The sequence below is a fragment of the Wallemia mellicola genome (assembly GCF_000263375.1).
Source record: "Wallemia mellicola CBS 633.66 unplaced genomic scaffold WALSEscaffold_16, whole genome shotgun sequence".
Classification (NCBI taxonomy): Eukaryota; Fungi; Basidiomycota; class Wallemiomycetes; order Wallemiales; family Wallemiaceae; genus Wallemia; species Wallemia mellicola.
In genome coordinates, this window is record NW_006531973.1 from 106,350 (window position 1) to 117,322 (window position 10,973).

The following is a 10,973-nucleotide window of genomic DNA, read 5'->3' on the forward strand; positions in this document are numbered from 1 at the left end:
ATCGAGCGGGAAATGGATATTAAACAGCATATCCGCAGATTATCACTCAACCGTAATAATATGCCAAGCGATGAGAGCTCTCGCGCCAAAAATGGAGGTTGGGTCTTAGGTTGCGACATTTGATATCGAGCGGGAAATGGATATTAAACAGCATATCCGCAGATTATCACTCAACCGTAATAATACGCCAAGCGATGAGAGCTCTCGCGCCAAAAATGGAGGTTGGGTCTTAGGTTACGACGTCTCCTCAGCCTCATAACGAAGGAGTACTGAAATCCCTTTCGTACTTTCAGGGCTTATATAAACAGTATAATACTTCTGTCAGGATTGTCATATTTATTTATTATACTAGATATCACACATAGTGCGGTCTGGATGTGTCTGTCTCTGGAGATGCCAGTCTATTAACGAAATGTAAAACTTGATCAAATTGCGACAATTTCATATAGACGTTATTTTAAGTTAATATTACAGAGTCAATTAACATGACCTATTAAGGCTATCGGCATATTACGGGTTTCATGTTGGGATACGAAGTTATTTTTCCGGAAGACAATATGAACAAATTTTATTATAGCGATTGCTAGCACTCATGAGCACGAAATTATTTTAGAAAATTTATAGTGTCCGTATTATATCACTCTTTTAAATTAAGTACAATAGAGGTGTTTTTTAAGCATAAAACTATCCTTAAATAACTGAAATTGGGACACAGTTCAAGTTAGCCAAACCGTTTTGAGTAGTTTGCTGTAGTAATGTTAGAGTAGGTTCCAAAACGAAATTTTTCAACTTACGTCGCAACAAGCAGCGGTGGTCTTACATTGGTCTTGGATTGGAACACCAACGAGAGCAGCGATTTGAGTACATTCAAGACCGACTTGACCAGCGAGTTCATCAATACCGAGCAATTCGAGTGTTGCGGTGTCGACACTTGAGGCGTCCTTGACTTGGTCACAACACTTGACGTTCTCAGTTGAACAGTCGCCAGCTCTCATTTCGAGCTTAGCAGCGAGTGATGCTGAGAAGAATGCAGTAGCGGTGAGAGCGATGGTTGAGAATTGCATTGTTTAGAAGACTTGAACTAGTTGAGTTGATGAGGAAAGTTAAAGGAAGTGCAGCGGTATTTATACATTTCAGAATTAATTTAGTTGTATCGGCGAATAAGACAGATGGAATATTTTATTTGAGACATGCTTCCATTTTAGGAAGTAGAGACATAATTAACGTGGAAGTAAATTGAAGACAGTCACTAAAATCGGAATTTGATGGTGCTATCGATAAATTAAGCTTTATTAAACTAATTAGGTTACTTTTATGTTTGTTTCCTTTCGCCGATTTTATTCCGGAAGGTCGTACAGAAGAGTAACGACGATGTGAGGGTGTGATAAAAAGAAGATAAGTGTTTCCTAGCGACATTAATTTTACATCCATCAAACATTAAATACACAATGATACTGCCGTTATGCCGTCATACTGAGAAAGACATGAACTAAAGTACACAGGAAGGTAAACTAAGAGAACAAGCAGAAGTATACTAATAAACAGTAAATATATGGGGTGATAGGTACGTAGCGGTGGTTTTAGACACCCTCATCAATGGTCACGAGTAGTTACACGAAGTTATATTACCTTGCCCACATTGTCGCTGATATACACATTACTTTGTAGAAATTATTAATTATGCATGTTGTAGTATGTCAGCTACTCCAACAGACCATCTGATTCGCCAATTTCCTCGTTAAAATGCTCTATCATCTTCAAATTAAGCGATGCTCGGTAAACTCAGCAGCTCGTCAAGAAGTCTTTTCTATCCATTGACAGTCAAAACCCGTCTAATGAGCACAATAGCAAAAACTCCAGTTTGTCGCTATTTTGTTCTTGAGAGTATTCTGACGTAAGACTAGGAATTGAACAACACCAACTTGTGGAAATCTAAAGGATTCATAAATAATGAATGGGTTGAGAGCGATTCAGGCAGCACATTTCCAGTTACTGATCCCGGCAACGGTAATTTATTAGGCCACGTTCCAGAAATGGGCGTCTCAGAAACACGTAGAGCCGTCGATGCCGCCAGCGAGGCGTTTAAAACATTCTCAAAGACGACAGCGAAATCGAGACAAGATCTACTTAACAAGGTCTTTGCTCTTATCAATGAGAATGCCGATGATCTGGCCAAGATTGTTACAGTAGAAAATGGTAAGCCACTCGCCGATGCTAAGGTACGTATTTGTCTGCTAACTAATATACATTCATCTAATAACATACAGGGAGAAGTTGTATACGGAAACAGCTTCTTCGAATGGTTCGCAGGTGAAGCCGTCAGAACGTACGGTGACGTCGTCCCAGCCGCCAACCCAGACCTTAGAAATATCGTTATTAAGCAGCCAATTGGAGTTTGTGGCATATTAACGCCTTGGAACTTCCCTATCGCTATGATAACCAGAAAACTTGCTCCAGCAATCGCTGCCGGATGCACAACCGTCATCAAAACACCAGCCGAAACACCATACTCTGCTCTTGCGGTAGCACACCTCTGCAAGGAAGCAGGCGTACCGGCAGGTGTCGTTAACGTCGTAACAACAGACAAGAATGTCGCAGAAGTTGGAAAGGAAGTCTGTGAGAATCCAGCGATCAAGAAGGTTTCCTTCACTGGGTCAACACGTATTGGTCAACTCCTCATGCAACAATCTAGCCAAACGCTCAAGAAGCTTTCATTCGAACTTGGCGGTAATGCACCATTTATCGTTTTCGATGACGCGGATGTAGACGCTGCTGTAGCAGGTGCTATCGCCTGCAAGTTTAGATCTTCAGGTCAAACTTGCGTATGCGCCAACAGAATATATGTACAATCATCAGTATACGCAGAATTTGCATCAAAACTTGCACAGAAAGTCGACGCTTTCAAACTCGGTTATGGTCTTGACGAGGGCACCACTCATGGTCCTCTAATCGCCGAAAGAGCTCTCGAGAAAGTCGAGCAACATGTCGATGATGCTGTCAAGCGCGGTGCAGAGGTACTCAGTGGTGGCAAGAGAGTTGGTGGTAACTACTTTGCACCAACAGTTTTAGCAAATGTCCCAGAAGACGCACTTGTAAATTGTGACGAAACATTTGGTCCTCTTGCGGCACTCACCAAATTCGACACAGAAGAGCAAGTCATTGCACTTGCCAACAATGTCGATGTCGGTTTGGCTGGATACCTATACTCACGTGATATTGGTCGCGTATGGCGTGTCTCTGAAGGTCTTGAAGTTGGTATGGTAGGCACAAATGCACCAATTCTCTCACAAGCATGCATTCCATTCGGTGGTCAGAAGATGTCAGGATTTGGTAGAGAAGGCGGTAAACAAGGTATTGAAGAATACTTAACAACTAAGTTGATAGCTATGGGCGGTATTACAGTGTAATTTTGTAATCATGTAATTAATTAATGAATTGATTCCACTTTTTACTTCGGTGGGTAAGCATCTGGGTTAGTGCAAACTGTTCTACCTAATACTTGACCAAAGTAGGGACTGTAGTGGGTGTGAAAAGTCATAATCAGTTATAAACGATACTAACCCTTCATGAGCGTCCTTTGAGCGCTGGAAGAAATTGAATTTATCAGCACATCTCTCATCTTCGCGTCCAACACAATGAGCTGCAGGTAGTGGTATATCCTTCTCGTCATCTTTTGGTATGTAGACTTCGCCTGAGTAGTGCTTATATGGGAATCCTGGGAGATGCGGGACTTTGTCATTTTGGTTTGTAATACGTGCTCTCTTTCCCTCTGGGATGACACTCTCTAGTAGGTTGACAAACGATTCGTCGCCAACCCTAGGACTACCAAAAGTGGTCAATTGAAGGTCATATCCTCTCTTATAAACAATGTTACTCAGGAGGACAGCCTCGATAGACGCGCTTGCGGCACCCATGGAATGTCCCTCAAATCTAATCACTTTTATACTGTCCCCCAGTCTATCCATCGCTTCGATCAGCCTCTTCTTGAGTTCCTCAAGGGTTTTACTAACAGAACGCAAAAATCCAGAATGTACGCTAACTTTAGATGATAACTCAGTGTCTATTTCGCCTAATATACCTTCTTCAATTGGTGAAAGCAGGAAATCAGCGTCGATGAGCACACTGAGGAAACTAGAGAAGTTCGTAGGTGAGTGGGCGATAACTAAGGCCTCATCTTCCGGCATATGAAGAAGATATACGTAGGGATCGTTTGCGCCATCTCCATCTGAGTATAGTACCTCTGCATTTGCTTCTTTGAGACTATCACAGGCTGGACCACAATCAAACGCCTCTACTGCTCTATTACCACATGCGGCAGCTCCTGATATGATTGCAGCTGGGATGTACCTATCTGAGATCTCAGCGTCTGTTACCTTCTGAAGTTCTTCTTGTCGTCTGAGAACTGCGGCAGTAACGAAGGCGAGGAAAGCGAAGAGAATTGCTAGACGTACTAGCCTCATATTGTGTTTCTAAGAAACAAAACCATCCGGACATTCTAGATAAGGAAGTCCGCATGCCAAAGCTACACATTCTTGGCTGAGAAGCATCATATAGTGGCGAAACGAATATTATTATAGTGTATAAGATAAATTAAATAGTTTATAATTATATTATAAAATCACCTTATGTCATTCGCTTCAATTTTACTTTGACTGAGGAGCATCTGAAATTCTTCTATCCTTCTCTCAGTAGGCCACTCTATAGATAAAAAAATGGCACCACTCTCAGCATCAAAGGCTAAGAGACTCCAAGACAAGGAAGCAAAAGCTGCTGCCAAAGGAAAATCAACAACAAAGTCCTCAAAGCCAGCTAGCGAGTCAACTGGAATCACTGATGGTAGCGAAATGAAGAAGCTTTCAGTGGCTACTGACAGGTTTGTCTTCTCTACAACTTAGGTTATCAGTCACTCATAACTCTATTAGATCCACCGCTGGTGTTCTCGTTTCCGATCCAAAGGGACGTGATGTCAAGCTCGATGGTTTCACCCTCTCATTCCACGGACGTCTTCTTATTGAATCTGCTGAAGTTTCCCTTAACTATGGTCAACGTTACGGTTTACTTGGTGAGAACGGTTCTGGTAAAACTACCTTCCTCCAAGCTTTGGCAGACCGTGATATCGAAATCCCAGAGCACATTGATATTCACTTGGTCGCAGGTGAAGCTGAGCCATCCGAAGTTAATGCTATGGACTTCATTATCGCATCCGCAAAGGAGAAGGTCATTCGTCTCGAACAACAAATCGAAGATATGTCAACCGCTGATGACATCGATGAGCTTGCTTTAGAGAGCAAGATGGAGGAACTTGAAGAACTCGACCCTTCAACTTTCGAAGCAAGAGCTGGTTTGATTCTTAACGGTTTAGGTTTCTCACAAGCTATGATGGCCAAGCCAACTAAGGACATGTCTGGTGGTTGGAGAATGCGTGTCACTCTTGCTCGTGCTCTCTTCATTAAGCCTCACTTGTTGCTCCTTGACGAGCCAACTAACCACTTGGATTTGGAAGCCGTCGTCTGGCTTGAAGCTTACCTTTCTACTTACAACCACATCCTTGTTATCACTTCCCACTCTGCTGATTTCATGGACAGTGTCTGTACCAACATCATGGACTTGACCAACAAGCGTAAACTTCAATACTATGGTGGTAACTACTCTATCTACTGCCGTACCAAATCTGAAAACGAGACAAACCAAATGAAGGCTTACGCTAAGCAACAAGAAGAAATCCAACACATCAAGAAGTTCATTGCATCTGCTGGTACTTACGCTAACTTAGTCAAGCAAGCAAAGTCTAAGCAAAAGATTATCGACAAGATGGAGGCAGCTGGTTTGATTGAACCAGTTGAAAAACCAAGACCATTGAGATTCAACTTCGAAGACATTAGAAAGTTACCACCACCAATTATTGCATTCAACGACGTCGCTTTCTCATACTCTGGAAAACCAGAGGATTACCTTTACAAGGATCTCTCATTCGGTATTGATATGGACTCACGTATTGCTATCGTTGGTCAAAATGGTACTGGTAAATCGACACTTCTCAACTTGATTACTGGTGTTCTTCAATCAGTTGAAGGTTCAGTTTCAAAACACGCTGGTTTGAAACTTGGTAAATACTCTCAACACTCTGCAGACCAACTTCCATACGATAAGAACCCAATTGAACACTTAGAATCATCTTACAAAGAGAAATTCCCTAACAAAGATGTTCAATTCTGGCGTTCACAACTTGGTAGATTCGGTATCTCAGGTGCTCACCAAACTTCACCAATCTCACACTTATCAGACGGTTTAAGAAACCGTGTTGTTTTCTCTATGTTAGCTATGGATCAACCACACATTCTCTTGTTGGATGAACCAACTAACCACTTAGATATGGAATCTATTGATGCTCTTGCCCTTGCAGTAAAGGAATTCGAAGGTGGTGTTGTAATTGTCTCTCACGATTTCAGATTGATCTCTCAAGTCGCAGAGGAATTGTGGGAAGTTAAGGACCGTAAGATTTACAACCTTACAAAGTCAGATGTCAACATTCAACAATACAAGTCTATGCTTCAAAAGAAATCAGAGGCTTCACTTGAAAAAGCTAAGCTTGGTGGTGCAGGTAAAACCAAGGTTTAGAGTGCATTTAGTAGTTTTCTTATATGTTTTAATCTTTATATATTCATATTATGTACATCTCTTTAATGAGTGAAGAGGGTGAAAAATAAGAGTAAGACTAATATGCCTATCTCTGCTGTTGTTAAAAATACATTTATTGTTTACGATAATCAAGTAGAGTAGCATAAATATTGTTAAACGCCGTATAAATCTCTTCTCTGACTTTCGCACCTGTTAATACAATCTTACCTGATACGAAAATCAATAAGACAACTTTGGGTTTAACCATTCTGTAGATTAAACCGGGGAATAACTCAGGTTCGTATGAACTGAAATGACCGTGGGTGTATGCAAGACCTTCCAATCTAATTGGGAATTTAACATCGCAACTACCAACGATGTTCTTAACGGAAATGTGTCAATTCTGATATCATAAAAGGGCACTCAATAAAACTCACTTGTATCTTAAATTCTGAGAACTTAGCATCAAATCCAAGCTTTTGGATAATACGTGCATACTTTCTAGAAGCTAACTTAGAATCATCCTCAGATTTGGCACCAGTTACAACCATCTTTCCTGATGCGAAAATAAGTGCCGTCGTTTTTGGATCCCTAATTCTCATAATGACTGCCGCAAATCTCTTAGGGTTGTATTCTGCGTTACGGGCGTGTAGTGCTATTGTCTTCAAATCTAATCTACAATCAAGATTAACTGTTGCCACAATGTTTTGTAGTGTCGGTACAATTCCAGCTGAGTGGGTGAAGCCCGTATCAGTGTGACTAGGAGTCTGAACAGCCTGTGGTGTTGGTGGTACTGCGAACGGTTGTGGTGTAGGGGCTGCTTGTGGCTGTGGCCGTTGAAGTGGCCCAGATGGTGGTGGCATTGAGTTTGGCTTATTGCCAGCTTGTGGTAATTGCAGACTCATTATATTTTATTTATTTAACCAACCAGCAGCAGTGTCCTCTAAACACTCACTGATCGCTGTCAAAAAGAGAGGAGTAAAATCGTAGAATTTCTTATATACCAAAATAAAAAATCAAACTAAATTGGCTTATTAAGGATAAATAAAGACATGATTCATAATTAAAAAATTTCGGATAATATGAATAAATCAGTAATTTTTCTATATCTTTACTTTACGATGAGATAGCTATTTTGGTCAAACCTTGTGGGTGCAAAAAGGCGATATGAAAGAGTAGAGTAAATGCATAAATTATGCTTTATATATGCACACCACTAGATACTAGTTTATCGATGTATACAAGTATATGAATGTTTGCTGATTATACAAGGTTCAGATGCAGATATATGGACTATACGCTCAGCGTATATATTTAGTAAGATTGAAGACTGATTCTGGTTTGTTCTCTTGTCGTGGTGGAAAAAGCTTCCAGAAGCGTATAGTCTCGTCACCACTTCCAGTAGCAACAGTCGTGCCATCAGAAGACACACCCATGTATATTGGGCGTCCTAAATGGCTTCTTATCGATGCAATTTGCTTCATAGACGGGTATTGCCAAAGACAAACAAGATTCCCGCGACTATATTGACTAAAACCGTGCGTAGAGAGTAACTCTTGGGTATTTGTAGAAAAATAGAGATTACAGACCTGTGAGCCTGTATCGTAGTCACCAAGAGTCTTCCTGCCTTGATGTATGGTGTCTCTAAATACAATCCTTCTATCGTAAGTTCCACCTCCAGAAGCGAGCACACCACGATGGTGAGGGTTAAAGCTCAGTGCTGTGACAGCACCCTCGTGATCTGTGTAGCTCTTAAGCAGTCGCCCGCGACTGCGAATATCCCAGAGATAAAGCTTGTTGTCATTACCTCCACTTGCTAGCGCTTCGGTGGCTGCGCTATAGGTTAAACTCGTTATTTCCCCCTTGTGAAGCCTCAAACGTAAGTTTGTGTTTGCCATGCGGGTGTCTTTCACAAATATGCTCCCATCGCGCGATCCACATGCTAGTACACCTGAGGACCAGTTGATAACGCCAACTTTTGCGCTCTGTTTGCAGACTTGACCTATACACTGGCGCTGTTGGACATCCCAGAGCTGGGTCGTGCCGTCATCGAGACCAACAGCGAGTATTTTCCCGGTGGGATCCCAGGCAAGTGAAGCGACACGGAGTGCACTGCTTGTCTCCTGTACATCGCAAAGCATAGAGACGTGTGATGATCGCCATGTATAGATATGTGACTGGAGTGCAACAGCGAGAACATCTTCACAGGACCAGCTCATGAGGTTACAGTACTGGTCATCAGCCATGTATGGAGCGTCCAGGACTGTCTTGGGCGTATGGCTCACTCGTCGCAGAGACCTTGTCTGTAGCATACCCTGAGTAGTTGTTCTAAGAGGCGAATGGTGATAATAAGCATGCGAGGCATTATCTAGTTCTTTACGTCGTATTTCCCTCTCCTGGAGTTTGCTAGTAGCTGGCATGAACTGCAAAACTTTTGTTCGGGGTGGTGTCGTGTGCATGCTCAAAGACTTCCTCCTCCTTTTCTGTCTATTATCTTCATTCTCATTCTCGTCATGTAATAATTCGTTACGTAGCATTTCTCCAAAGATACGTCTCTCATCTTCGTTCGCGGCATCAGTTGTTGTTTCAATAGGGGTGGGCGCTGCTAACGTTTCCTGGCCCAGCGTGTTAAAAAAATCCTCTGACAATGGTTTACTGCTCTTTTCATCGCTAAGTCCTGCTTTATCGAGATTGTAGGACACTTTACTAAGAGGTGTACGGGAGGGTATGAATCTTAAGACTACGTTAAGAAACGACTACAAGGATAGCTATGAAATCAGACTCACCTATCTGATTTCCTAGATCGCTTATCAGGCGTCATTTATGTCTTTGATAATGAGGTACGCAATCAAAGGAATGGTTCGTCAATCTTCACAATCCAGACGCTTCGAAAGAAAAATAACAATATTAAGGAATGTTTAAAATCAGTAGTTTAGACTTCGTCTTTTATATTGTGTTTTTTCAGGGAAACAATTGTTAGACATAGTTATGTCATGTAGTTGAAGTACAACTTAGACGACAGAAATGAGAGAAAAAGTACACTACAGAGTGTTTTTTCTAGAAGCTTCAGCTTTCATCAGTGAGAAATCCACAAATGCATCATAGATGTTGTTCATAAGCATTGCATCATAGAATCCCATTGGAGTGGTTGGTTAAATAGTCTGAGCTATCTCAAATTCTTTCTTCCTTAACTACAACACCAATAAATATGACAGGCGGAATCAGTAAAGTAAGTGGACATAGTTAACTCTTTGTTTGATCAAACAAAGGGATCACAGAATGATCGACTGACACAAAATCCAGGTTGACCAACAATGGGGAAAGACAGACAACCAACTCCCAGATCACTCACACAGACAACCAGGCAAAGAGTATGAAACTGGACAAGTAAACTCCCACTCAACGCTCGACTCAAACGACCAGCGCTCACTTAACGAGAAGTTGAAAGCTGCTTCACACTTGGAAAAGGAAGAGCATAAGAAGGAGAAAGAAGCTGGTCCACCACCAACTGCACCAGCCGTATTTCACGGTAATGAACCATCTAGAGGCGCAAAGGTTGATGAAAATCTTGGAAAAGAAGACGAAGCTGTTCTCAAGAAGAAGGGTCTCGCTTAAATGACTTAATGACATTAATGTTTGCATGTACGCAGTTTGATAAAATTTACAATTTGCATAATGTTTTCTAGACTAGGATGTTTTTGTGATCTCGATCTTGGGTTGTAGTATAGGAAGATGTAAAGCTAAAGTTTATGACCAGCTCAACTTTAGTCACATTTAAAGAGAGTGTAAAATCTAATCAGTATGTTACGATCTGTAGAACAACCACATCGGTAATTTGAAATACACACTACATCTACATACATGGCATATACAAGCTTTGAAAGGACGTTGTATGCTTATTAGCCGCCACATAATAGGGTGTAATGTCGGAATAATTATGTGCTATTGTCTTACAGGTTGTTATGTGCAGATCAGCCAAGAGATCAACATACGAACGCATAAATCTACAATATCATGATAATTCAGCTCTAGATCATTTTACTTAATGCTCGCTAAACTGCATACGTTTGCTACCTCATTCAGTCTACATACAGGTGGAAAATTTGCGGGAAATAAACGGAGGAGATATAAGATGCAATCTAGAGGTACAAACCTTGCAATAGATATACGGCAGAGGCATCAATGCCATCCGCTCACATCGTCATTATAAAGCAAAAACATTGGAATTGTCTGTCAAATCCTGAGGGAAGCTAATGTACTGGTGACAGAACAGAGCCGTGTTCTCTATTATTTCCGTCTTCTGTATCTCTTACAGTCTAGCTTTCTCGTCATACGTTTATGTGATTTCTAACGTG

General features: G+C 41.4%; 7 protein-coding genes across 7 annotated transcripts; 3 read left to right on the forward strand and 4 right to left on the reverse strand.

Annotated features, from left to right (window-relative positions):
- Positions 1-627: 627 nt before the first annotated feature.
- On the reverse strand, positions 628-1,096 carry WALSEDRAFT_69736 (hypothetical protein). The gene is made up of 2 exons (XM_006959313.1): positions 795-1,096; positions 628-747 (listed from the first exon to the last, which is right to left on the reverse strand). The coding sequence occupies exons 1-2, from the start codon at positions 1,062-1,064 to the stop codon at positions 691-693; spliced, it is 327 nt and encodes a 108-aa protein (XP_006959375.1). The 5' UTR covers positions 1,065-1,096; the 3' UTR covers positions 628-690.
- Positions 1,097-1,808: 712 nt separating this feature from the next.
- Positions 1,809-4,488, forward strand: WALSEDRAFT_33218 (succinate-semialdehyde dehydrogenase mitochondrial precursor). The gene is made up of 4 exons (XM_006959314.1): positions 1,809-1,859; positions 1,905-2,219; positions 2,268-3,515; positions 3,562-4,488. The coding sequence occupies exons 1-3, from the start codon at positions 1,836-1,838 to the stop codon at positions 3,405-3,407; spliced, it is 1,479 nt and encodes a 492-aa protein (XP_006959376.1). The 5' UTR covers positions 1,809-1,835; the 3' UTR covers positions 3,408-3,515; positions 3,562-4,488.
- On the reverse strand, positions 2,268-4,533 carry WALSEDRAFT_69738 (alpha/beta-hydrolase). Its single transcript, XM_006959315.1, has 2 exons — positions 3,562-4,533; positions 2,268-3,515 (listed from the first exon to the last, which is right to left on the reverse strand). Exons 1-2 carry the CDS (start codon positions 4,458-4,460, stop codon positions 3,449-3,451), a joined length of 966 nt encoding a protein of 321 aa, XP_006959377.1. The 5' UTR covers positions 4,461-4,533; the 3' UTR covers positions 2,268-3,448.
- Positions 4,534-4,671: 138 nt separating this feature from the next.
- WALSEDRAFT_60875 (ATP-binding cassette transporter) lies at positions 4,672-7,218 on the forward strand. The gene is made up of 3 exons (XM_006959316.1): positions 4,672-4,873; positions 4,923-6,997; positions 7,056-7,218. The coding sequence occupies exons 1-2, from the start codon at positions 4,713-4,715 to the stop codon at positions 6,616-6,618; spliced, it is 1,857 nt and encodes a 618-aa protein (XP_006959378.1). The 5' UTR covers positions 4,672-4,712; the 3' UTR covers positions 6,619-6,997; positions 7,056-7,218.
- On the reverse strand, positions 6,648-7,573 carry WALSEDRAFT_33220 (TBP-domain-containing protein). Its single transcript, XM_006959317.1, has 2 exons — positions 7,056-7,573; positions 6,648-7,000 (listed from the first exon to the last, which is right to left on the reverse strand). The coding sequence occupies exons 1-2, from the start codon at positions 7,521-7,523 to the stop codon at positions 6,752-6,754; spliced, it is 717 nt and encodes a 238-aa protein (XP_006959379.1). The 5' UTR covers positions 7,524-7,573; the 3' UTR covers positions 6,648-6,751.
- A 280-nt stretch (positions 7,574-7,853) lies between these two features.
- WALSEDRAFT_55018 (WD40 repeat-like protein) lies at positions 7,854-9,450 on the reverse strand. Its single transcript, XM_006959318.1, has 4 exons — positions 9,405-9,450; positions 9,189-9,351; positions 9,043-9,125; positions 7,854-8,946 (listed from the first exon to the last, which is right to left on the reverse strand). The coding sequence occupies exons 1-4, from the start codon at positions 9,437-9,439 to the stop codon at positions 7,920-7,922; spliced, it is 1,308 nt and encodes a 435-aa protein (XP_006959380.1). The 5' UTR covers positions 9,440-9,450; the 3' UTR covers positions 7,854-7,919.
- A 376-nt stretch (positions 9,451-9,826) lies between these two features.
- WALSEDRAFT_69741 (hypothetical protein) lies at positions 9,827-10,233 on the forward strand (the record flags this gene model as incomplete). The annotated part of the gene is made up of 2 exons (XM_006959319.1): positions 9,827-9,847; positions 9,922-10,233. 2 exons carry the CDS (start codon positions 9,827-9,829, stop codon positions 10,231-10,233), a joined length of 333 nt encoding a protein of 110 aa, XP_006959381.1.
- Between the last annotated feature and the right edge of the window lie 740 nt (positions 10,234-10,973).

Excerpts from the sequence above, each read along its gene's own strand:
- WALSEDRAFT_69736 (XM_006959313.1), bottom strand. The coding sequence starts at position 1,064 with ATGCAATTCTCAACCATCGCTCTCACCGCTACTGCATTCTTCTCAGCA. Across the intron at positions 748-794 it reads CCACCGCTGCTTGTTGCGAC|CAAACTACTCAAAACGGTTT; the intron begins GTAAGTTGAAAA and ends ACATTACTACAG.
- WALSEDRAFT_33220 (XM_006959317.1), bottom strand. The coding sequence starts at position 7,523 with ATGAGTCTGCAATTACCACAAGCTGGCAATAAGCCAAACTCAATGCCA. Across the intron at positions 7,001-7,055 it reads TCTCAGAATTTAAGATACAA|AACATCGTTGGTAGTTGCGA; the intron begins GTGAGTTTTATT and ends ATTTCCGTTAAG.
- WALSEDRAFT_60875 (XM_006959316.1), top strand. The coding sequence starts at position 4,713 with ATGGCACCACTCTCAGCATCAAAGGCTAAGAGACTCCAAGACAAGGAA. Across the intron at positions 4,874-4,922 it reads CTTTCAGTGGCTACTGACAG|ATCCACCGCTGGTGTTCTCG; the intron begins GTTTGTCTTCTC and ends TAACTCTATTAG.
- WALSEDRAFT_33218 (XM_006959314.1), top strand. The coding sequence starts at position 1,836 with ATGAGCACAATAGCAAAAACTCCA. Across the intron at positions 1,860-1,904 it reads GCACAATAGCAAAAACTCCA|GAATTGAACAACACCAACTT; the intron begins GTTTGTCGCTAT and ends ACGTAAGACTAG. Across the intron at positions 2,220-2,267 it reads AGCCACTCGCCGATGCTAAG|GGAGAAGTTGTATACGGAAA; the intron begins GTACGTATTTGT and ends AATAACATACAG.
- WALSEDRAFT_69738 (XM_006959315.1), bottom strand. The coding sequence starts at position 4,460 with ATGAGGCTAGTACGTCTAGCAATTCTCTTCGCTTTCCTCGCCTTCGTT. Across the intron at positions 3,516-3,561 it reads TCAAAGGACGCTCATGAAGG|TCCCTACTTTGGTCAAGTAT; the intron begins GTTAGTATCGTT and ends CACCCACTACAG.
- WALSEDRAFT_55018 (XM_006959318.1), bottom strand. The coding sequence starts at position 9,439 with ATGACGCCTGATAAGCGATCTAGGAAATCAGATAG. Across the intron at positions 9,352-9,404 it reads CGATCTAGGAAATCAGATAG|ATTCATACCCTCCCGTACAC; the intron begins GTGAGTCTGATT and ends CGTAGTCTTAAG. Across the intron at positions 9,126-9,188 it reads TTGAAACAACAACTGATGCC|AATGAGAATGAAGATAATAG; the intron begins GCGAACGAAGAT and ends TTACATGACGAG.